The sequence below is a fragment of the Carcharhinus amblyrhynchos genome, chromosome 1, assembly GCF_965287045.1.
Source record: "Carcharhinus amblyrhynchos chromosome 1, sCarAmb.v2.hapA, whole genome shotgun sequence".
NCBI classification, from domain to species: domain Eukaryota; kingdom Metazoa; phylum Chordata; class Chondrichthyes; order Carcharhiniformes; family Carcharhinidae; genus Carcharhinus; species Carcharhinus amblyrhynchos.
In genome coordinates this window covers 126426818-126450785 of record NC_137324.1, presented here as the reverse complement: position 1 = coordinate 126450785, position 23968 = coordinate 126426818, and the positions used below count along the sequence as shown (strand labels likewise).

At 41.2% G+C, this 23968-nt stretch overlaps 1 protein-coding gene across 1 annotated transcript; it reads left to right on the top strand.

The window, feature by feature from the left end:
- Positions 1-509: 509 nt before the first annotated feature.
- LOC145350266 (methylsterol monooxygenase 1-like) lies at positions 510-12733 on the top strand. The gene is made up of 5 exons (XM_080199385.1): positions 510-885; positions 4570-4718; positions 6015-6141; positions 8369-8523; positions 10774-12733. Exons 1-5 carry the CDS (start codon positions 634-636, stop codon positions 10976-10978), a joined length of 888 nt encoding a protein of 295 aa, XP_080055511.1. The 5' UTR covers positions 510-633; the 3' UTR covers positions 10979-12733.
- The last annotated feature ends 11235 nt before the right edge of the window (positions 12734-23968 follow it).

Sequence of the window (23968 nt, the reverse complement as noted above, 5' to 3'; positions counted from 1 at the left end):
TCTGTTTATGGTCATCTAGCACTAGAGTAACTGTACACTTGGTAAGTGGAGTGTTAAATTGAAGAAAGATACAAGCAAGGTTTGTTTTCTCTGTGCTATAGAAGATTAAAGGGAAATCTGATTAAGGGTTTTGGAAAGGAATTGAACACACATTGATTAAAGTGAATATTTTTAAAAACCTAGTGTAAGGAGGAGATACATAATCTAACAAATATTTACTTGAAGCATGAGTAAAAAAGGATTATGGTAGTAAGATAGCTAGGAACAAGTTAAAATGTGGATCATTGAATAGTAGAATAGGCTCAAAGCCCTGAATACCCTCCTGCCATTTTCCCACCGCCCACTTCTGGTCTGGGGCTGTCCTATCGCTATTGGCTCCCGCTCCTAGTCTCGCGACCTCAGTCCACCCGACCATCCAATCACCGGCTGGGGTTCCATTCTGACGTCGGGACGTTCTGCTGCTGGTGGCCAATGGGTAGCGGCTCCTCGGGTAACAGCTGATGGGATGGAATGTCAATATAACTCTGCGGCCAGGCACGCGCTGCGAGACCTAGAGCAGCCCCAAGAGTGGGGACTCAGTAGAACGGGGGTATCTCAGTTTCCGCACGTTGGCAAAGCAACAGCACTGCAGTGATGAATGTGAGTGGAGATGGCATCCTGGGCTCTGCCTACCTGGCTGTGCAGTATGTGGAGTCGAGGCTTCCTCCGAACCCGCTGCTGGGCTCCTTCCGCAGCGGATGGAATTACATGCTGAGCAATTATACCAAGTTTCAGATCGCAACCTGGGGCTCGCTACTTGTTCACGAACTCGTCTATTTCCTCTTCTGTTTGCCTGGCTTCATCTTTCAGTTCATACCCTGCATGCAGAAGTACAAAATCCAGCAGGTAAGAGGCTTTCCATAACTGCTTGCTACACTGTGTCTCAGTTAGTACTCTGATTAAAGAGAGTTTGCCTTTATGATGTTTTCGTTTACTTAGAAACAACTCCCTACATCACATACAACCCAAGAATATAATTCTTTAATGTTGTTGACAAAAATGACGTGATTGTTGTACTTTGTGCCTAAACACACACACTTGTGTATTTAAAGGCTTTTGCAGCTCCCTCTATGCTGGTCAGCTCGTGTTTTTATGCTGTTGGGAAGATAGTGGTACGTTACTGACTTGTTATGCCCCATGTTTTGTTTTGCAATACAGGGTGGTAGGCCTGTAAATCATCTTGTGTATTGCTAATTTTATTAATTAGTTCAAAATATAGCCTGTGCCCTATTTGTTCTCATGATAAACTAATCTTTGCATCGCCCCCCCCCCAACAAAAAAGTGGCGACAAATAAGGATAAAAAGTATTTATACTTTTTTTCCTATTTGATAAATATTTTGGGAAATAGAACATTGGGCAACATGGCACTGTGATTTTGTATACGTCTTTATAATAGTTTTGAGTCATTGTACCTTTTTGGTATTAAACTAGTACAATATAATGTATTCCAATGCCATGAAGAGTGGCATTTCTAACATATGCACTTTTTAATAAAAGTACTTTGAATCTCTGTCTCCACTTTTTGTATGTTAGATCAAATCCACAGTCTGTAACTGCCATTTAGCAACTTCTTTTGGTCCAGTATGAAATTACATAGAATTTACATAACTAAAACACACCATTTAGCCCAAATGAGCGAGCTTTCTATTCATTTCTCCCTCATGCGCTCATTCAGTGTATGTGAAACTTCAGTTCCAGCCTCCACAAAGTTTCAGAACCAAAGTGCCAGCATGTTTTGAAATTATAATTTATGCAGATAGCAGTACATGGTACTTGTAGTTTGCACTCTAATCCTTTAGCATTTACAATTCGTCAACAGCAAAATGCACTTTACAGCACAAGGAGAAGCCATTTGGCCTGCATTTGGTAGCACAGAACAATCCAAAATTAATCTCACCACTCTGCTATCTTCCACTGAGATGTATCCTTATTTAATTTCATATGGTAGTGTGTGCCCACGTGCTGCTGCTCCAGACTTACATTTAGTTATTGCTGCAGAAGCTGGTGGTAGGGCTCAATTTTGGGATGGTTGCAATATGCGTGAACTAACTTGAGTCAGTGTAGAGCAAGCCTGCATTCTAGTTCAAACCTTCTTGGTGTTTATTGTAAGAAGACGGTTTTTAAACTAATGGCATACTTTTCAATGTGCATAATTATCTTGAGTGTGATACTAAAAACTTAGTCATAGAAGAGGGTTTTAAGAGAAAAGGCAAAGGTGCGTAAGGTGGGAATTACAGTATGCAGGTCACAATGGCTAGAAGACCACCCACCAGTAGGGGATGAAAAGCATAAGATATACTGAAAGGCAGGGGAGGTTAAAAGAGAAGTATTAGCACCTCCCAAATCTGAATGTACTTATTTGACTTGTGAGTAAGGCTTTAGTCATTCACTGAGATTTCGTTAGGGGTGGCACAGTGGTTAGCACTGCTGCCTCACAGCACTAGGGACCCAGGTTCAATTCCAGCATTGGGTGATTATGTTGAGTTTGCATGTTCTCCCTGTGTCTGTGTGGGTTTCCTTTGGATGCTCTGGTTTCCTCCCACAGTCCAAAAATGTGTAGATTAGGTTGATTGGCCATGCTAAATTGACCCTTAGTGTCAGGGGGCTTAGCAGGATAAATACATGGGGTTACGGGGATAGGATGGGATTGTTGTTGGCACAGGTTCAATGGGCCGAATGGCCACCTCCGGCACTGTAGGGATTCTAAATTCTGATGTTCTCTTTCTTAATTGTGCAGTAGCCTTAATATTGATATATTCATTATTCTGTAGTGTATCTTTGGTTTAGTTATCTGTTAGAGTTTTATTTCACTCTCATTACACACCACCCCATACAATAATGCCATGTAGACATACGCACACAAAATTGCAACTTAGAAAATTGTCTCGTGCTTTTTAAAGGTAAAAGTGAGAATCAAGCCTGAGTTGAGGCATTGGCAGACTTTTAAAAGCAGGTATGAGTGTGCAAGAAAGGTGATTTTGAAAGAACTCAGGAGAGCTGGAAATGTTCCCAAAATGGTGATGAAAGATTGAACTTGTGGAAGAACCACAATCCTGGTGATCCAGAATTAGAGCGAACGTGGCAAGAGATTTCCCATACTAGTGAAGGAATTTGAAGGAAGTGGTGAGGATCTTTACATTGGGTTGGTGTCAGTGAAGCCTGGACACAAACGGGGCAATAGGTATCTGGAACTTTGAGCAGAAAGGGCTTGGACTGCAGAGTTGTGGATCAACTGAATTCATGAAAGAAATGGAATGCTTCTGAAGAAAAACCATAAAGGAAATAACTTGAGGCAAAAGTGTTGTTTGTATTGTAGAAATGTGAAGAAGATTGACTGACTGTGAGAGTTAAAGTTTTGCATGTAATTGAATACAATACTGAGCTGTCGCCCAATCAGTCTGAGTTAGCAGCCTAGGCTGTTTGGTGGGGCCAGGGTTGTGCACAAGCTTCTCAGAGCTGAACTGATGGCATCAGTTTTGTAAACATTGAATCATATGATGAGGGAGCAGAAGTAGGCCATTTGGCCAGTAGAGTCTGCTCTGCCATTCAGTGAGGTCATCACTGATTTGATATAATCCTTAACTCCACTTTTCTGCCTTTGTGCCGTAACTGTTGATTCCCTTACTGATGAAAACATCTGTCTGTCTCAGCCTTGGACATGTGTAACAACCCAGCCCCTATACACCCTCTTAAGTTTTAAAAAAAATCCACAGATTCACTACAGTCAAGAGGTGAAGTTCCTCCTCTGTCTTAAATGGGGACCCCTTACTCTGAGATTATGCCCTCTGGTTTTAGACTCCTCTATAAGGGGAAACAGTTGCTCAGCATCTTCCCTGACCAGCCTCCTGAGAACCCTCCAAGGAGTGCAGGTCACTCCTCGTAAGAAAATCCCCATCATACTTGTGGTCAACCTAGTGAACCTTGTCTGGACTGCCAATATACCTTTCCTTGGATAAAGGTACCAAAGCAGTTCACATTATTCCACGTGTGGTCTAACCAGTGCCTTGTATAGTTTTAGCAACTCTTCCCTATTTTGTACTGCATTCCATTTGCCTTTCCTATTAATTGCTGAACTTGCAGCCTAGTTTTTTGTGATTTATGCGTGAGAGCCTCAAACTCTTTTAGAAAATTTCAACCCGTTGAAGACTTAATGTTGGACAGGCAACAGTATTAGCAAAAAAACATCTGTGTTTACACTTGCCCACAACGTGGTGATTTGAGCTGGAGCCACAAGTTCCACATTCTAACCACACCCTGGATAAAGACATTTATCTTGAATTCTTTATTTGATTTATTCACAGCTATCAGATAAGGATAATAGATCAATATTGTAAATATAGTACTGGAGGTTTTATGTGCTATCCGTTTGTCAAATTACATTAATTTCCAAGTGTGCAGTCGACCTTTGCCATTGGGTTATATAGGCTAACAGTCGCCAAAAATTGTTTCTCTCTGAATGCATGTTTTTCTTCATGTGAGAGATTTATTATGTTCAGATTGTTTTCTATGTTGTATCTGTTTCTTTCCAGGACAAACCAGAAACTTGGGAAAAACAGTGGAAATGTTTCAAGGTGCTGCTCTTCAATCATTTCTGTATCCAGTTACCCATGATCTGTGGCACCTATTATTTCACCGAGTACTTCAACATCCCTTACAGCTGGGAATCTATGCCAAGATGGTACTTTTTTTTATTTGCTGTACTCTGGTGTTGGGGAAGTTTCTTTTAGTTATATCCCTTTCAATTTAAGGTCAAACATGACTTTAGTTTGTTTTATTAGAAAACTCCCCATGTTATTTGGGAAGCTTAGACTGTTTTTCTTAGAAGAGAATGGTTTAGGATTATAGTGCATCTCATAAAATCAGGACATCTCAAAGACCTTTGCAGCCAGTTAATATTTTTGAATTTTAATTATTGTTGTAATGTAGGAAAGATGGCGACCAATTTAAACACAGCAAAGACCCAAATTGGTAATGAGGGAAAAAAATCAGATGATCTGCTTCAGTGATGTAGGTTGAGGGATGAATGTTAACTAAGTCACAGGGAAGAACCATCCTGCTCTTTGAGTGGTGCCATGGAATTTTTTAGATGCACCAGAGAGGGCAGATAGGCCTTTGGTTTGATGTCCCATTGAAAAACAGCACCTCTGACAGTGCAACACTCTATCGGTCTGTGCTATATTGTCAGCTATTGGGGTAGGATGTGAACCTCCAGCCTTCTTTATAAAACTCCGCTGGCTCATTAGTAACAAAGAAATAAATCAAGTCTTTGCTATGTGCAAAAAGAACTTTATTCCACAAAACTCTATCCCAGATCATCACCTGTTTTTCCAGTGATGTGCTTAACCAGTGAAGCTGTAATTATTAACTTAATCACTTGTTGACTATTAAACATTTCCTATCCTAACATCCTGGTTCTAAGATGAGAGTGCCACCACTGAGCAAAGTTTAATCTCAAATGGATCTGTTTTCTGAATATCTTTAGCACAGAGAACCCATTTTGTGGAATGAGGCAAATTGTTAGAAATATTTAGAAGGCATCTTGGTCTGTATGCATAGTCACAGGATGCAAAGTTAAATACTGCAAAAGTCTTGTTGAAGAAGGGAGGTGATGAAATTGTAGAAAGATTTTGTTCAGAATAATTTAGCCTCCCTTGAAGAATGAGCTCCACTACATCTTAGTCTGCAGCAAGAGATTTGCTTTCAAGATCCAGCCTCTTCAGCCAGGTCACACACAACTGGATTTCAAACAATAATGCTTTCCTCAAATTGATAATCATCTATTATGTTAAGAATCTAAAAAGAATTTGCAGATGTCTTAGCCTTGGATGAGAATAATACCAGTATAATACATGTAATGTAATGCATGTGTGTTTTTCCACAGTTCATCTAAGCTTTTGAATCAAATGCTGCTAGCAATATGCAACTGTATATTAACTGGGGAGCATTCTCTTAACTCTATCCTGTGAATCATCAGGTACGTGCTGCTGTCCCAGTGCTTAGGTTGTGCAGTTGTTGAGGACACTTGGCATTATTTCTTGCACAGACTGTTACATCATAGGAGAATCTACAAATATATTCACAAGATGCATCATGACTTCACAGTAAGTTCCAAGCATACTATTTATATTTTTTTGAACTTGCGTTCACTTTGATTCAGAGTTTAACTAGTAGTATGAATAAATGTCCCTCTTAATCTTCAGAATTTTCCCTCCAAATCCTCGACTCCACTGAGAGCTTTTTCTAAAATTTAGTTGTATTAATTTGTAATTGTGCAATTACTTGGGCTGAGTTCTCCTACCCCAATTGTGAGTTTGGTGGCAAGGAGGAGTGGAGAATCTGGCAGGAGACAAAAAATCAGAAACCCAACAACATAAAATCACAATGCAATTCTTCCAGTGATGGATTAATGGTGGGTCAGACTTGCTGGTGGCGTGCATATCCTTTGCTCATTAAAACAGCTATCTGCCAGCATCTTGTCAGGCCTCCCAATCTTGTATCATGCCAGTGTGACATTACATGGATTAAAACCTGATTGCTAAAGATTGGTATGCACATGGCAGCCCTCAGTGCCACAACTGTCTGCCATAGTGCGGCACTGCCCCTGATGTGCTAAACCACTCTGCTGCAGCAGAATGGTTCCTGCCTCCACCTGCTGGTCTTCACTTCTGTTGGACCCATGAATGTGCCTATGTCATTGTCTCAGTTCAATACTGCACCTGGGGTTGGAGACTACAGCAGAGTCTATCCCTCTGTTGTCAAATGTTTACCAAAGAGCCACCACAACAAAGGTCCAAAGTTTGAGTGGGGTGGCGTGCGAGGTGGCGGTGGTTCAGGGGTAATGTTCTGACAATGTAGAAGGAGCGCTGTGTAAGGGGTGTGGGTAAAGGACAAGGACTCATGGGATCATGTTGAAAAGCAGAAGGAAGACTGAGGGGAGGGAAGTTGGACCCCCACGAAAAGCTCCCAAACAAAGGGTCATAGGAATACCATACATTAATTGGAAAGAGATGCACGAAGATTCCAGATGTGTTGGGTAAAGGTCCAAAGTGGGGCGTGGGTGCCTTGTGGATGATAGGTTCAGGGGAGAGGACGGAGTGGTTAAAGTGAGGAACAGGCTTCTTCTTGAGGCTGCTAGCCTTTTTCCTGCATGGTCTGGTAAGTACAAGTGGGCTGGAAAGAGTGATATAAGTTTGCTGGACTTGTGCTTAAATATTGGGGTGATAGCTTCCAATCCTTCAACTGCTGGTGCCCCAGGAGAGTCAGAGAAGAACTTACTTGTGCATAATTAATAAGGTCCAAGTGCAGCATCTGGCATTGGATCCCACCATCCTGGCCAGTGGAACAGGTACTACCAGAGCCACCCATCGCTGCAGTTTAGTCTCAAATTCCGCCCCTTATTCCATCCTGATCTTGGACTTCAGTTTGCAAGATTAAGTTCTCAATGTTGATTATCAGTGGTTTGCTGATTGTATTTAATTTCCTTGGGTACTTCTATATATATGGTTATTTTTAAATTAAAATATGCAATTTTGTCTTTGAAATTGATGAGATTTTTGTTTATCTAGACAAGAAAATCACGCAGCACTTTTTAATTTGCTTTTGATTTATGCATGGATTGTGGTCATCACTGACCAAACAGCATTTATTGACCATCTCTTGTTGCCCTCAAGAAGATGGTGGTGAGCCACCTTCTTAAACTTAGTTAAGAATGTTTCAGAAAAGATTGCACTTAATACTTATTTTGATTTATCAATGGGGGACACAAGGTTGACTCAATAAGCTAGGCAAGCTTGTATGTGAAGAGATTGGCAATGGGTGGCATGGTGGCACAGTGGTTAGCACTACTGCCTCACAGCGCTAGGGACCTGTGTTTGATTCTTGGCTTGGATCTGTGTGGAGTTTGCATGTTCTCTCCATGCCTGCGCGTGTTTTTTACGGGTGCTCCAGTTTCCTCCCACAGTCCAAAGATATGTAGGTTAGGTGGATTGGCCATTCTAATTGCCCATAGGTGTTCCAACATGTGTAGGATAGGGGGATTAGTGTGGTAAATGCACGGGGATATGGGGTTAAGGTGGGGGGTGGGCCTGAGTAAGATGCTGTCTGAGAGTTGGTGCAGACCTGATGGGCCAAAAGGCCACCTTTTGCACTGTAGGGATCCAATGAAAACCACTTGGATTTGATCCTTATTCTGGCTGAGGAAGACTTGGACCCTGTTTCCTTGTGCTCCCCTGAAAAAAAAATTACAATACTTTGCTGTGCTTCAACTAATAAGTGCTGAAAATGCCATAAATTGAAATGTGTTGTATTTATTTAAGTGTTTTCTTTTAGTCTCCATTTGGCATGCAAGCTGAATACGCTCACCCGCTGGAGACCATTATTCTTGGAGCAGGCTTCTTCATTGGAATCATGATCTTCTGTAATCATGTGATGCTGCTGTGGGCCTGGGTTGCTTTCCGCCTGCTGGAAACCATTGATGTTCATAGGTAGGCCTGAATATATTGCATAGGTAAAACAAACTTAGCAGATTAAAATGCAAGTCAGCAAATAATAAGTAAAATGTTGGAATGGCCTTTTCCATTTAAGGGGCAGTTGCTGTTGTTATCAAATAAAATCTGCTGAAAAGATGGTGTTTAGCTCAAAATAAAGGTATTATGGTCAAATTAACAATGCTTAAGTTTATATTTGCTTTCATTTAGTTTTCTTATGCAATCACTAATCCTTTCATGGGAATGTAGAATTGCTTCTTAAACTGTACAGAAATGAGGCAAAAGGAAGGAAAATGCTGCCAGTAGATTCAAAATGAATGACGTTTCTTTCTTGCATCTCAATTTCTTGACGTTCTGACCACTGTTGAGCCTCCTAACAGCATTGTGTGTTACCTATGGCTGAAATTGTACACCCCTTATTTCTTGATTTCCTTTGTGTCCAAAGATCTAAAGCCCTCTCTAGAATATAATATACTCAGCAATTGAGCATATACTGTCCTCTGGGATAGAGAATTTCAAAGATTCACAAACCTGAGTGAAGATGTTACTCTTCACCTTTTACCCTAAATAGCCGATCCCTTATCCCAAGGCTGTGGCCCCATGTTCTAAACTTCCAACCAGGGGAAGCCACCTCTCGGCTTCTACCCTGTCAAACCCACCTGAATGTTTAATGTTTTCAATGAGATGAACTCTCATTCTTCTAAACCCAAGAGTGTATTGGCCCATTCTATTGCTTGGAAGACAGCTTCTTGTCCTTGACATCAAACTAGTGAACCTTTTTTGCATCTCACCCCCCCACCCCCCTCACCAAATACAGATAATCTTCCTTAGATAAAGGGGGCTAAAATTGCATCCAGTACTCCAAGTATGTTCTCACCAAAGATTGCAGTAAGACTTTCTTACTCTTGTACTCTAACCACCTTGCAATGAAGGCTGACCTACCATGTGCCTTCCTAATCGCTTACTGCATCAATACGTTAACTTTCTGTGATTTGTGTACAAGGACACCCAAATCCACTCTGAATCACCAAATTACAAGTGTCACATCTTTTTTAAAATAGAATTACGCTTTTCCATTACTCCAACAAAAGGGAATCATTTCACACGTTCCCACATTCTACTTCATTTGCCACTTGTTCACCCAATCACTTTAAACACTCTGTAGACCTTTGCAGCCTCTTTGTGTCCTCCTCACAGCTTATTTTCTCATCAATGTTGTATCATTAGCAAGCTTGGATGTATTACTTTGGTCCTGTCATATTGGTGTATGTTGTACATAGCTGAGACTCAAGCATTGATGCTTTTGACACGCCACTAATTATACCTGCCATCCTGAAAATGTCTTTATTTCTACCTTCTGTTTGTTTTATGTCCATTAATTGTACATCATTTTCAATCCATGCTAATCCCAATTCTATGAACCTGTTAATTTTATAAGTTTTAAAAATTCGGTCATAGGTTACGAGCATCGTTCACAAAGCCAGTATTTGTAACCCATCCCTCATTGTCATTGAAAAGGTGGTGGTTTCATAGGTTCAGAGTTTGTCATTATCTGTTCCTGCTTTGGCTAAATGAGTTAACTTTTTTTTAATAAAGAATGCGATTTTTTTTTGTCCTTTCATTATCAAAGATTTTTTGAATGGAAAATTGGCCTTGTTCTTGTCCCAGTGACAACAAGCACTGAGAGACTGCAACTTTGAGGGACCCCACTTAAACTAAAATCTGGAGGCTGTGGTTTACTTGAATGGGCTGTAGAGGAGATTACGTGGGACCTGTCATGTGGGACTTGGGCAGATTGTTCAGGAGTTACACATTTCTGTGTAGAATTTTTAAGGATGCTCCGAGCAGACAGAGCTGGGGCAGTTTGCGAGTGGGTAGCTGTAATGAAAACATATACTGCTACATTGTCACCAGTAAGAAATTCCAGACTGTCAAAGGATACTTGCATGTCATTGAGCGGAATGTGTCTTTAAGGGTGTGTCTTCAGCTGGTGATGCTAAAGAGGGTGTGCTCTCACTGGCAGTGGGCTGCACTGCTGGATCTTTGCACTAACCTTGCAGATGGACCCATGCTGCACTCAGGAAAACAAGGTCCTGTCACTGGTTATGATTTCTTTCTGCAGTCAGTGATGAACACCTCCACTTTGCTGATCTAGGCCATTATTGTAGCTATTGATTGCTAATATTAATACATTGCCAATCTTAATTCATGTTATTTTAATAGCGTTTTGCATTTCTTAACCTCCAGTGGTTATGACATTCCTGTGAATCCCTTGCATCTGATTCCATTTTACGCTGGAGCTCGGTTCCATGATTTTCACCACATGAACTTTATTGGAAACTATGCATCAACATTTACCTATTGGGACAAAATCTTTGGAACTGACTCCCAATTCAACACTTACTACGCAAAGTTAACCAACAAAGAAAAACTAGAAGATAAGATGAACTGAAGCCAACCAGAATGTCATACACCAGTGAGCAGTCTTCTTTCCAAGTCTCTGAATCAGGCCAGGCAGATTAATTTGTTTATCCTGGGCTTCTGCTAAGTCTCCCTCAGCAACCTCTTACTGTCAGCAGTATTATTTATGCTGTGCTGGATTTTTTTTTGTCAGCTGTATTATATGACAGGTTTAGGTCACGTGTAACTGCAGAAATCTTTGAGATCTGGACGTATGAACTCCAATCCTTGGAGTCCTAACATCTCTGCATACTTGACCAGTTCCTATTGTTCTACAATTCACCAAACCAAACAAAACATTTACAGTATAAAATGAAATGGGGCGCAATGTCATTGCCACTTCTAATCATTCAGATTAGTAAAATTTGCTTTGCTTTTTTTGTGTGTTAAAGCAGTATATCATGTGTTCTCACTCAATAATAACACATCTTGATGGGACTTGAAGTTGCATTTAAACTAAATCAGCAGTTGCATGGTTTCTTTGCACGGCCACTTTGACTAATAATAATTTAGAAATCTTGGGTGTGAATAAAGATGATAGCCTTCACAGACATCCTTAGAATGAGCAGCCCAGCTGTGAGAAAGAACTTTTCTTAAACTGGATTACTTTGCACTGTGGTTAGCATTGCTGCCTCTCAGCGCCAGGAACCTGAGTTTGCTTCTGGCCTCGGGTCACTGTCTGAGCGGAGTTTGCACATTCTCCCTGTGTCTAGGTGGTTTTCCTCCTGGTGCTCCGGTTTCCTCCCACATTCCAAACATGTGCGGGTTAGGTGGATTGGCCATGCTAAATTGCCCTTAGTGTCAGGGGATTAACAGGGTAAATATATGAAGTTATGGGAACAGGGCCTGGGTAAGATTGTGGTCAGTGCAGTCTCAATGGGCCAGTTGGCCTCCCTCTGCACTGTAGGGGTTCTATGATTCTATGAAGTTTTTAGGTTTTGTCACGTTCTTGATAATTCCATCTTATCATTCCATTTCTCAGTAAATATATATTTTATCCATAATTATTTCCTTGCCTGTATTTTAATATTTCACTTAAACTGAGATCACTGGACTTGATGGAATTGTTATGTATTCATTTTCTTATTTGTCCTACTGATTTGGCATAGAACATGAGTCGATGAAGTAATTTATGATGTTCAGTTTTTATTATCAGAAAGTGTTTTGACTCTTTTTACAGTTTGTCTTTTGATACCGCATGTTGACTTTTTGGTATGCTGATGAGCTGTTCTGTATTCTGCAAGTTGGAATTTCATTTGAACTCCAATACATTGAAGTCTTAATTTGATTTTCACCTCTCTCCTTTCTTAAAAAAAAGTAGAGAGTGGTTCTTGGATCCTTCTGCACTGATTCTTTTAGGCAGCAGGCTGGAAGATTTCAGCAGCGCTGGATTAGCACGATTTGTCCGGAAATACACGCAGAGCTGTATTAAGTATGCAAAAAATCATTGAGCAGGGATTATTATAGCTCCACACCTATGGGGAGCTAGCGGGCTTATCCCCCTGGAATGAAGGGGGGGGTGCAATTGCAGCCCCCCAGTGGGCTGGGCAGTGGGAGGCATCTTGGCAATGCCCCTGGCACTGCCCAAGGGGCAACATGCCAATGCCCAGAGGACACCTTGGCACTACCCACTAGGCATAGGGCAGTGCTGTGGAATGGGCCTAATGGGGGCGATCGGCAGAGGTGTGGGGTCCCGCTGCCACTCTGCAGTCATGATCAGTGAAGGGAAGGAGGCTGGCCATCGTGAGGTGAGGCGGGGGGGGGGGGGGGGTGCGGGTGGTGGATGGGTGGCAGCCAGCTGGGGGGATCAGCACTATAGGGGGTGTAGGGACTGCCAGTGGGGGTGGAATTGGGGGAACTGATATTTCTATAATGACCTGTTTGAAAAATGGTCCAACATAATTTGAATGTATATGTCCTGAACCAGGCTGCTATGTCACAACCTATTTACCTGAACTTTATTTCTCAGTGCCATGTGTATGACTTGCAAGTTTTTTTTGTAATTGTGGTCTCTGATTATATTAATTTAAAACAGCCTATCCTACTATGAAAGTATTTTTAATCCTAATCAGCCAAGTTTAGAATTACTCTTAGATGACAGCCCAGTCACACGTTGCGGTTACATTTTTGCAGGTCTTTCTGTGAAGTTGTGTCGCTGGTGCATTAATAATTATTCATAATGATTAATATTAATAATAATCTAATGGTGCATTATACCTCAAATATCTTGTAATTATGGGCCTACTTCCAAATCCTAGTATTCCTGTGGGCAACTAGGTTACTTATAACCAAGGCACGGTGACACAGTGGTTAACTCTGCTGCCTCTCAGTGCTAGGAACCTGGGTTCGATTTCCAGCTTGGGTCATTGTCTGTGCGGAGCTTGCAAGTTCTCCCGTGTCTAAGTGTAGTCTAGTTCTCCCAAGTGTAGTGTCAAAATTCGCAGATGGCACTAAGGTGGGTGGAAGAGCAAAGTGTGCAGAGGACGCTAAAAGTCTGCAAAGTGAAATACATAATCTAAGTGAGTGGGCAAGGGTCTGGCAGATGGAGTACAATATTAATAAATGTGAGGTTATCTATTCTGGTAGGAATAACAGCCAAATGGATTATTACTTAAATGGTAAAAAAATTATAACATGCTGCTGTGCAGAGGGACCTGGGTGTCCTTGTGCAGGAACCTCAAGGAGTTGGTTTGCAGGCGCAGTAGGTAATTAAGAAGGCAAATGGAATTTTGTCCTTCATTGCTAGAGGGATGGAGTTTAAAAACAGCGAGATTATGTTGCAGCTGTATAAGGTGCTGGTGAGGCCACACCTGGAGTACTGTGTATAGTTTTGGTCTCCTTACTTGAGAAAGGATATACTGACACTGGAGGGGGTGCAGAGAAGATTCACTAGGTTGATTCCGGAGTTGAGAGATTTGGCTTATGAGGAGAGACAGGGTAGACTGGGGCTATACTCACTGGAATTCAGAAAAAGGGAAGATCTTATAGAAACGTATAAGATTATGAAGGGAATAGATAAGATAGAAGCAGGGAAGTTGTTTCCACCTGCGGGTGAAACTAGAACTGGGGGGCTTAGCCTCAAAATAAGGGAAAGCAGATTTAGGACTGAGTCGAGGAAGAACTTCTTCACACAAATGGTTGTGAATCTGTGGAATTCCCTGCCCAGTGAAGCAGTTGAGGCTACCTCATTATATATTTTTAAGGCAAGGACAGATAAATTTTTGAACAGTAAAGGAATTAAGGGTTATGGTGAGCAGGCAGGTAAGTGGAGCTGAGTCCACAAAAAGATCAGTCATGATCTTATTGAATGGCAGAGCAGGCTCGAGGGGCCAGATGGCTTACTCCTGCTCCTAGCTCTTATGTTCTTACGTGTCTACGTGGGTTTCCTCCGGGTGCTCAGGTTTCTTCCCACAGTCCAAAGATGTGTAGGTTAGGTGAATTGGCCACACTAAATTTTCTCTCAGTGTACCCGAACAGGTGTTGGAGAGTGGTGACGGAGGAATTTTCACTAACTTCATTGCAGTGTGAATGTAAGCCTACTTGTGACTAATAAATAAACTTTAGCTTACTTTATAAATGAATGTTTGTTTGTTTTTTGACCAACCTCCTTCCCCTGAGATCTTGTTCTGCCTCATCCCCAACAACACGCATCACCCCTGTTCACTATGACTGCTGCACCTCTTGCATTTCTTACTGAGATTTTCTTTTTAGCTGGTTCCATTTGCAAATTGAAACTCTAACCCCATCGTTACTCCCCATTCTGACGTCACCTATGCTCTTCATCACCCCCTCCCCCTACATTGTATTCCTACCCTCTGTTCACTTTTTGAACTCAGTCTAATGACCCATACCTGATAATCCAGCTTGACTTGAATACTGCACTTGGGGACTTAAGAACAAAGAAAATTACAGCATAGGAACGGGCCCTTCAGCCCTCCAAGCCTGCAACGATCATCCGATCATGCTGTCCGACTTACAACAGAAAGAAAGATTCAATTAAAGGACAACAAAAAGGAAATTATAAATATAAATTCTAATATTTAAAAATCTCACCAAAAAAATTAATGGTTGACGAATAAGTCTCCACACTTAATTAGTTTATTTATATCCTCATGGCAGCTAGTTGGCATTTTTTACCATCTTTTATAATGTTATTAAAAAGTTATTAATGCAGCTAATGACCAGGCTTAGTTTTTGTGGCAAGCTTAACAAAAAAATCCCAACCGAAAGGGGCTGAAGGCAAGTTGCTGTTTTTATAAGAAAAAAAGTGGAACTCTTAGAAATTTTGGATATTCACATTTAACTGCATCTGTCTCTCACCTGATGCTGCTGCACTATTTGCATATGTTATTTTGACAGGAAATTCTGACCAGCCACCCTGAGATACTGTAAACTTGTATTTTTTGAAGTTGGTCTGTATTTTAGCATTGCTGCAATAATGCTTCAATCTGTCTTCAGTTTGTTTTGATTCTTTGCACTTTTACCATGTAATGTGTAGTATGATGAGGTTGCCTTAAAGGATTCTGTTTGTAAAGATAACTGCTATATCTGCAGTTGAGAAAGCCTATTTAAATCCTTCATGCTATATTATCAACAAAGTATCTGAAAGTTTGTGAATATGTTAAATTAAAAACTGTTCTGAATCATGACTTATTTGTGATGTTATTGGAATCAAGTATATGTTTATCCTTATTTCTATAGTCAGCCTCGACTTCTTGCTGGCCATGTAATGTTTGATACCTCAAACTTACCTAATTGGCAACCTAGAGTTGCTAATATGGAAGCAAAATACTGTGGATGTTGGAAATCTGAAATACAATCAGAAAATGCTGGATAAACTCACAGGTCTAGCATCAGTGCGGAGCAGAACACAATTAACTTTAAGTCCATATGACCATTTACAGAACCGGAGAGGGATGGAAATGTGATGAATTATATACTTGGAGAGACGGAATAGAAAGTCAGGTCAAAGTTAAGGAATCAAAACCAGAAAATGCTGGAAAATCTCAGCAGGTCTGACAGCATCTATGGAGAGTGAGGAGAGCCAACATTTCAAGCCAGGATGACCCTTCATCAGAGCTCAGGAGTTGAGAGATTGACAAAGATGATAAGGGCATGAGACAAAGGGGCTGTTAATGGTGCCGTTAGGGACTGAAGAATATTAATAGTGGAAAAGGTAGGATAGAAGAAGGTCAGTGCTCAGTGGGAGTGAAACTGAACCACAAGTGACAGTGGCCATGTGGGAGGTAGGGTTATTGTATGAGGACAAGCCCAGAGAACCAAAAAAAAACAAAAAGGGGATGGCGGAAGGGGACAAAATGGAGGTGGTAGCTAATAAGTAGTGATGGGCAATCTTGCAAAATGTGTCGAGAGTGGTATGGAATAGCAATTCATTGCAGCAATAGTCATTCTGGGAACTAGAATAAAATTCCATAGTTTATAATGAGGAATTTTGCATTCTGTGATCTGTTGTGATAAGTGCAATGCAGTAGGATGTTTGTTTGCCCAATTCATTAGTCACTGATCTAGTCAGAAACCTAACTTCAAAATGGCTGCATGAGCAAAAGCACATTGACCAGTTACACCAGAACTGGGAATAGGGTGAAGGAATGAGGGTGATGGGAGAATGTGAAAGAAGCACTTAAGGGTGCAGCTGCTGGATTGAAGCTGATAGTTTGTGCAGAAACAGGATACATCAATTTGAAACAATGGCACAAAAACCCCAGGAAAATGAGAGAGTGGATGGCACATACCTGCCCATTCAGTGCCCAAGATTATGACAATGGAAGTGGCAAATTGAATGGAAACTCCTTAATTTCCATGGTTCTTCTCCCATGAAGGCACGTCTCAAACCCTCAAGCTGAGCAAAAACAATCTCCTTTAGACAATGGTCCTATATTACAAGAGTAACTACACTGCGAAAGTACCTCATTGGCTGTGAGGTGGTTTGGGATGCCCTGATGGAAAAGATGCAACTTGATCAACCCTAAATGTGCATTTATGTACTTAAGAGTTCCACCTTTGAGGCAAACGTTGCACAAGAGAAGACTTAAATTAAGTAGCAGTAGTGACCTGCAGTGCATGCACATCTATTAAAGCCTCAGTAGCTCTCTGGGAATTCCATAACAGAAGCGTCAGAATTCTGAAATAGTTTGACAAAGGAAATTGTCTGTGACTGACTGCCATGTGAGAAACAATGCACCATTTTTGAGAAGGTCGGAAGAACAGTTAATAGAAGCAACAGGCAAAGCAAATCCTTGGAGTTCACTAAGCTAATGTAGGAGTGGAGGGGTCTGTCTGTGATGATTAATTGCAAATTGCCAAACATCAAGAAGATTTCTCTTTTGAAGTTCACTGCTCTGAGAAAATCAAAAGGGAAAGTAGTCAGCAGGAAACCCATTGTATCCTTTATTGTTATCTCCAGTGCTACTGAAGAAACCAATGTGAGACCTTTCAACATCTAACTTCGACTATTCGATCGTGAGCCCTATCAACCTGTATCCACCAATTGCAATGAATTTACTTCGTGTGATATGCAACCTGGGTGGGGAGTTAACATGAAATGACTCCCAAAGAAATGAGAGGTTGAGCTATTAGAAGGTGTCTTAAATGTACCGGAGTGGTGATCTAAGTTATGGCAGACTCTGATGGATATTCTGATAATGGAGTTTAATCTGTGTGGAGTTTGCACGTTCTCCCCATGTCTGCGGGTGTTTACTCCGGTTTCCTTCCACAGTCTAAAGATGTGTAGATTCGGTGGGTTAGTCATGCTAAATGGCCCAAAATCTGTAGATTAGGGGGATTAGTTGGGGAGGGGGTGTGTGCCTTGGTAAGATGCTCTGTCGGAGAGTCAGTGCAGACTCAATGGGTCAAGTGGCCTCTTTCTGCACTGTAGGGATTCTACAATTCCATGATAATTATTTCAGGAAGTTCCTCCTGAAATGTACAGCAACAAAGCCATGTAAAAGCAATTGGAAAGACCAAAGATATACAGCAAATTGGCAGGACCGACAACAAAGACTGTTGGAACTTCTCTATATTTTAAACAGGTAACTGCACTCTCTTCCCAAAAAGCTGTCATGATGTGGGTATGCCGGCGTTGGACTGGCGTAAACACTGTGAAAAGTCTGACAACACCAGGTTTTAGTCCAACCTATTTATTTGATAATATACTCACAAGCTTTCGGGGTTAGCCCCTTCGTCAGGTGAATGGAGAGTTCTGGCCTCAGACAGAGCATATAAAGCACAGACAAAACTGTCTGTGCTTTATATGCTCCGTCTGAGGCCAGAACTCTCCATTCACCTGACGAAGGGGCTAACCCCGAAAGCTTGTGAGTATACTATCAAATAAATAGGTTGGACTAAAACCTGGTGTTGTCAGACTTTTCACTGCCCAAAAAGCTGACCAGGGTTGTTTCCACCCGAGGGGGTAGACCAGCCCTCTAACACATGGTTTTTGAGTCAGAATGCTAATATAAATGTGGCAGTAGGGACTGCTGCTTGTATCTCTGGGGAGACCATTAAGAGCTCAGGACATCCCAAAGTACTTACAGCCAATGAATACTTGAAGTGAAAGTCACCATTGCAATGTACAAAAGTGGCATTCTATTTGTGCTCAGCAAGGTTCCACAAACAGCAATGAGACAAATGAACAGATAATCAATTTTAGTGGTTTGCTTGAAGGAGGAATGTTGGCCAGGACATTGGGAGAGTACACTGCCCACTCCCTGTCCCCCACCTCACGGCACTTCTTAGATAACGCCATGGGATCTTTAATGTCCATTCAGAAGTTAGTCAGTGCTTTTGCTCACCATTTCATCCAAAGCAGCAACTCCCTTTGTTTTGTATTTGTACAGGAAGTGAGAGCCCTGATAATATGTTCAAGTCTCTAGAATGGAACTTGAATCCACAGCATTCTAATTCAAAAGTGGGTGAGCTACCGTGGAGTCCACACTGTCAAAGGCTTAGCAATTATGAAACTGTAATCATTGTCCAGCTGAATCCAATTTCCTGGTACCATCTTTTCTCCAGCCTTGTCCTTTCATATACCTTGTGCATCTGTCCAGAATTTGGAAAGCTCTCTCACCCTGAGGGTTCAGGGTTTTCAATCTTGATAGTTTTCTTATTTCTCTTGTGCTGGTTATGAGCCAGCTTTTCCTTTGGGCGGAGAGAAGATAATATTATGTAAGCAACATGGACATGTTTGCTCAAATGCATGCACCAGTGTCATAATGAGTTTTAAAGATGCACTGTCCCTTTAATTAAATAATACCATGAAAACCAGCAATAGCCCTGTCTCAGGCAAAGTAAGCAGAGTGGCTGGTGGGTTTTGATAGTGATTGCCTATGCAGAGGTTCAGCTTTGTATTAGTGAGTTCCCCTGACACAGAACTAGATGTTTGTAATAATATAATGAATATCAAGTCTGGTCAATACACATTTACTGTTTTCTTTTATATGCCTAGAGCCTGTCAACTTCAAAATGTATACAGTATGTCCTTCACAATGTTGTGAAGTGGAAATGCCAGCGTTGGACTGAGGTGAACACAGCGTAAAGTCCAACAGGCTTATTTGGAATCATGAGCTTTTGGAGTGCTGCTCTTGATGAAGCACAGCATCAAGGCCACATAAAAGCAATTAGAAAGACTAGAGATGTACAGTAGGTGGCAGGAGTGAAACAAAGACCAATGTCATCTTTTCCAGCACTGTTTGAACTTCTCTATATTTTAAACGGATAATTGCTCTCTCTCCCCCAAAAAGCCGACCAGATGCTCTGACGCTTAGCCTGATGAAGGGGCAGCACTTTGAAAGTTTGCGATTCCAAATAAACCTGTTGGATTTTAACCTGGTGTTGTGAGACTTCATACTTCACAATGTTTTACACATCTTCAAACTGCCAGGATCCGTTACCAGTATTAACAAGCCTTACTGTATCCCAAATGAGCTGTCACAATAATTTAGCAGCCTCTTGTGATGAAACATTGACATTGCAACTCTAAATGGATGAAGTTGCAAGAAATTATAGCTGACACTATTGAATGTTCTGCTTGACCAATAGGAAAATAGATGAGACAACTGTCTCCAGCAGAACTTAGGAACAAAACTGATTAAATAAAGACGGCCCATTGTGTTTGCCTTCAGTTTTTATTCACATTGTTACCAGTTCTGGTTGCTCCATCATGAAAGATGTGTTGATTTTCCTTTTCTTGTTTCTTTGAGGATGCGTTACCATTGAAATTTTATTCTTTTTCTTTGCTCCTCTCGTTAGCCATTTATGTTCCAGTGTTTCCTACAGTTTAGAACGTGACATACCCGAGCAGATGCGGGAATGCAGTTCTTGGCCCAATTTGCCCCTTTTATTCTATGGAAAATTCCTTGCCCTTTGACAGCTTCTCTCACTCCCATGGGTAAGATTGGATGTTCAGCAGCATGAACTATTAATTCTCCAGCCTCCCATTTTGTATTGCTGTTCACTCTTACTGGATGCAATGCATTGTTTGCTGAAAACAAATACTGCCCAATACCATTGGCTTTGCAGTCATACTGCATGTTCCCCTCTTGTGTGATAAAGGTGTGCTATGCAAGACATGGAACAATACCATAAGTGGAAAATACATCTCTTTCATCAACTGAGGTCGCTAAGGTCAAAGTACACTTCTGTCAAATAACTGGATGACTTGTGGGTGGCACAGTGGTTAGCACTGCTGCCTCATTGTGCCAGGAACCCAGGTTCAATTCCAGCCTCAGATCACTGTCTGTATGGAGTTTGGATGTTCTCCCTGTGTCTGCGTGGGTTTCCTCTGGGTGCGCCAATTTCCTCCCACAATCCAAAGATTTATAGGTTAAGTGGATTGGCCATGCTAAATTGCCCCTCAGTAGCAGGGAGATTAGCAGGGTAAATCTGTGGGATTATGAGGATATGTTGAAGGTCAGTGCAGATTCAATGGGCTGAATGGCTTCCTTCTCCTCTGCCAGGATTCTATGATCACTGAGGATTCAATCTTCCATTTTAAATCTTCTGTAGGAGCTGATATAACATGGGTACAGTACTTCAAACATTTCCCATCTTGTATTCCCCTTGTTGGGCAGGAGGTGTCATTGTGTTAACATCACTGGAATGGTAATCCAGAGGCCCATTCTAATGTCCTGAAATCATGGGTTCGAATTCCACTACAGCTATGTGTGGAATTTAAATTCCATTTTAAACAAATCTGGAATTTTAAGTTGGCTTCTGTAATGGTGACTATGAAACTACCATCAAGTGTTATAAAAGCCCAACTAGTTCATTAATGTCCTTTAGGAAAGAAAGCCTGCTATCCTTATCCGGATAAGCTGAGATGTGACTCCAGACCAATAGAAATCTATTTGATACCTCACTGCCCCTTGAGATGGCCTAGCAAACAACTCCATCATGTAACGTGGCACTACTACTGTGGTAATATGGGATAGATTTTGAACACATCTAGCAACCTAACACTGGCCATCAGTGAAGTGTTGTGGGTCTTCAGCAGCCGCAGAATGTATTCAACCACAAACTGAAATATTATGGTCTGTCATATCTCCCATTACCATCAAACTGGTGAATAACAATGATTCAATGAAGAGTGCAGGATGGCTTGCCAGGACTGACGCCGGCATGCCTTTAAAAAAATGAGGCGTCAACCTGCTGAAGCTGCAACACAAGACTACTCGCAAACCAAACAGCAAAAGCAGCATGCAATAGAACTAACTCCTGAACTAGCTGCAGCCCCAGCCAAGCTGTTCCAGTACAGAAGAAACACCAACATCCACCTGACAATATGGCAAACATCCTCCCCATAAAAAGGACAAATCCAAGCTGGCCAATTATCAAGCTACTCTTGATCATCAACAAAGGAAGGTGTGGTCAGCAGAGTTGTTAAGTGGCACTTACTCAGCAATAACCTGCTCACTGATCTTCATTTGGGTTCCACCAGGGCCACTCAGCTGCTGATCTCATTACAGTCTTGGTCCAAACATGGACAAAAGAGCTGAAACTAAGAAACAAGGTGAGAGTGTCTGCCTTTGACATCAAGGTAGAATTTGACCAAGTATGGCATCAAGGAGACTTAATTCCACTGGTTGGTGTCATAACTAGCGCAAAGGAGGCTGGTTGTGGATGTTGGAGATCAATCACCTATCTGTGGGCATCACTGCAAGAGTTCCTCAGGGTCCTATCCTTTCCCAATCATTTTCAGTTTTTTAATCAATGGCATCTCTCTATTGTAATGTCAGAAGTGAGGATGTTTGCTGATAATTGCACAATGTTTTGCAATTCCTCAGATACTGAAGTGGCATGTGTCCACATGCAGACAAACCTAGACAACATTCAGGCTTAATGGGCTGATAAGTGAGAAATAACATTAATGTCACATTGCTAGGAGATTGCTAGGCAATGATTATCTCCAACAAAAGAGAATCAAACCATTTCCCTTTGACATTCAATGACATCACGTTGCTGAATTCCCCACTGGCATTTCTATCGCTTAATCCCCCATTATCAACATCCTAGGCTTAGCACTGACCAGAAACTCAGTTGGAACTCTTTCCTGTGGAGGCTAGTCATTGAGTATCTTTATGACAGAGATAGATAGGTTCTTGATTAATAAGGGGATCAGGGGTTATGGGGAAAAGGCAGGAGAATGGGGATGAGAAAAATATCAGCCATGATTGAATGGCAGAACAGACTCAATGGGCTGAGTAGCCTAATTCTGCTCTGTGCTTTATGGTCTTATAACTAGCCATATAAATATTGTGGCTGCAAGAGCAAGCCAGAGGCTGAGAATTCTGCAATAAGTAACACACCTCGTGACTCCCCAAAAAATTATCCAGCACCCATGAGCACAAATCAAAAATGTGATGGAATACTTTCCATTTGCCTGAATAGGTGCTCCAATGGCAATCATTAAGCTCAGCAGCATCCAGGACAAAACATCCCTCTTGTTTGGCACCTCATTCCCCACCTTAAACCTCCACCACTGATGCACAGTAGCAGCAGTGTGTATCATTTACAAGATGCACTGCAACAGCTCACCAAGATTCCTTTAGCAGCACCTTCCTAAACCGTGACCACTACCACTTAGAAGGACAAGGGCAGCAGATGCAGGGGTACATCACCACCTCCAAGTTCTCCTCCAAACTATACACCACCCTGACTTGGAACTTTATTGCCATTACTTCATTGACTCTGGATCAACCAGGAATTTCCTTTCCAACTCATGGACTGCAGCAGTTCAAGAAGACGGCTCACCACCACCTTCTCAAAGGTAGTTAGGGATGGGCAATAAATGCTGGCCAGCCAACAATGTCTACATCCTATGGATGAATAATTTAAAAAAATGAATGCAAATCAATCCTAAAGAATAAAGATATTTGTGTTAAACATTCATGTCTTTTTATGTGCACAAACTTCTAAAATGCTGGATAAGTAAATAATTGATGCTACCTTATATTTAGCCATTTCTTCACATTTTCACATCAGGTAAGGTATTAGTGTCAAAATGTGTTGTGTAAAACTCATGCCCATAATCTTTTTCGATTCCTGTTATACTGTAAGCAAATCAATCAATTGTTTTTGGAACGTATCAACTGCATGTTAATTGCATTATCCATGGCATTCTGGTAACCTTGGCTGTCTGTTGAGGGGCATTAAAACATAACACAGATACATTTTCACATGATCTAAAAAAGAATTACCAGTGAAACAATTATCTCCTGATATATTCTTAAGTGGTTCAGTGTCATATTTTGTTTTCCTGCGCATCTATGAAGATTGATATGTTAAAGATGGCAATGTTATTTGTGCAATAAAACACCAGATATTAATGATAGTTGTTTTTAATGACTGTTCAGATTTATTTATTTAATCTTAATTCAATAATAGATGATATATGGATTATAACCTGACAATTTCACTTTGGCACTGCTGTCCTCATCAATTGTTTAAGTTTATTTATTAGTGTTAC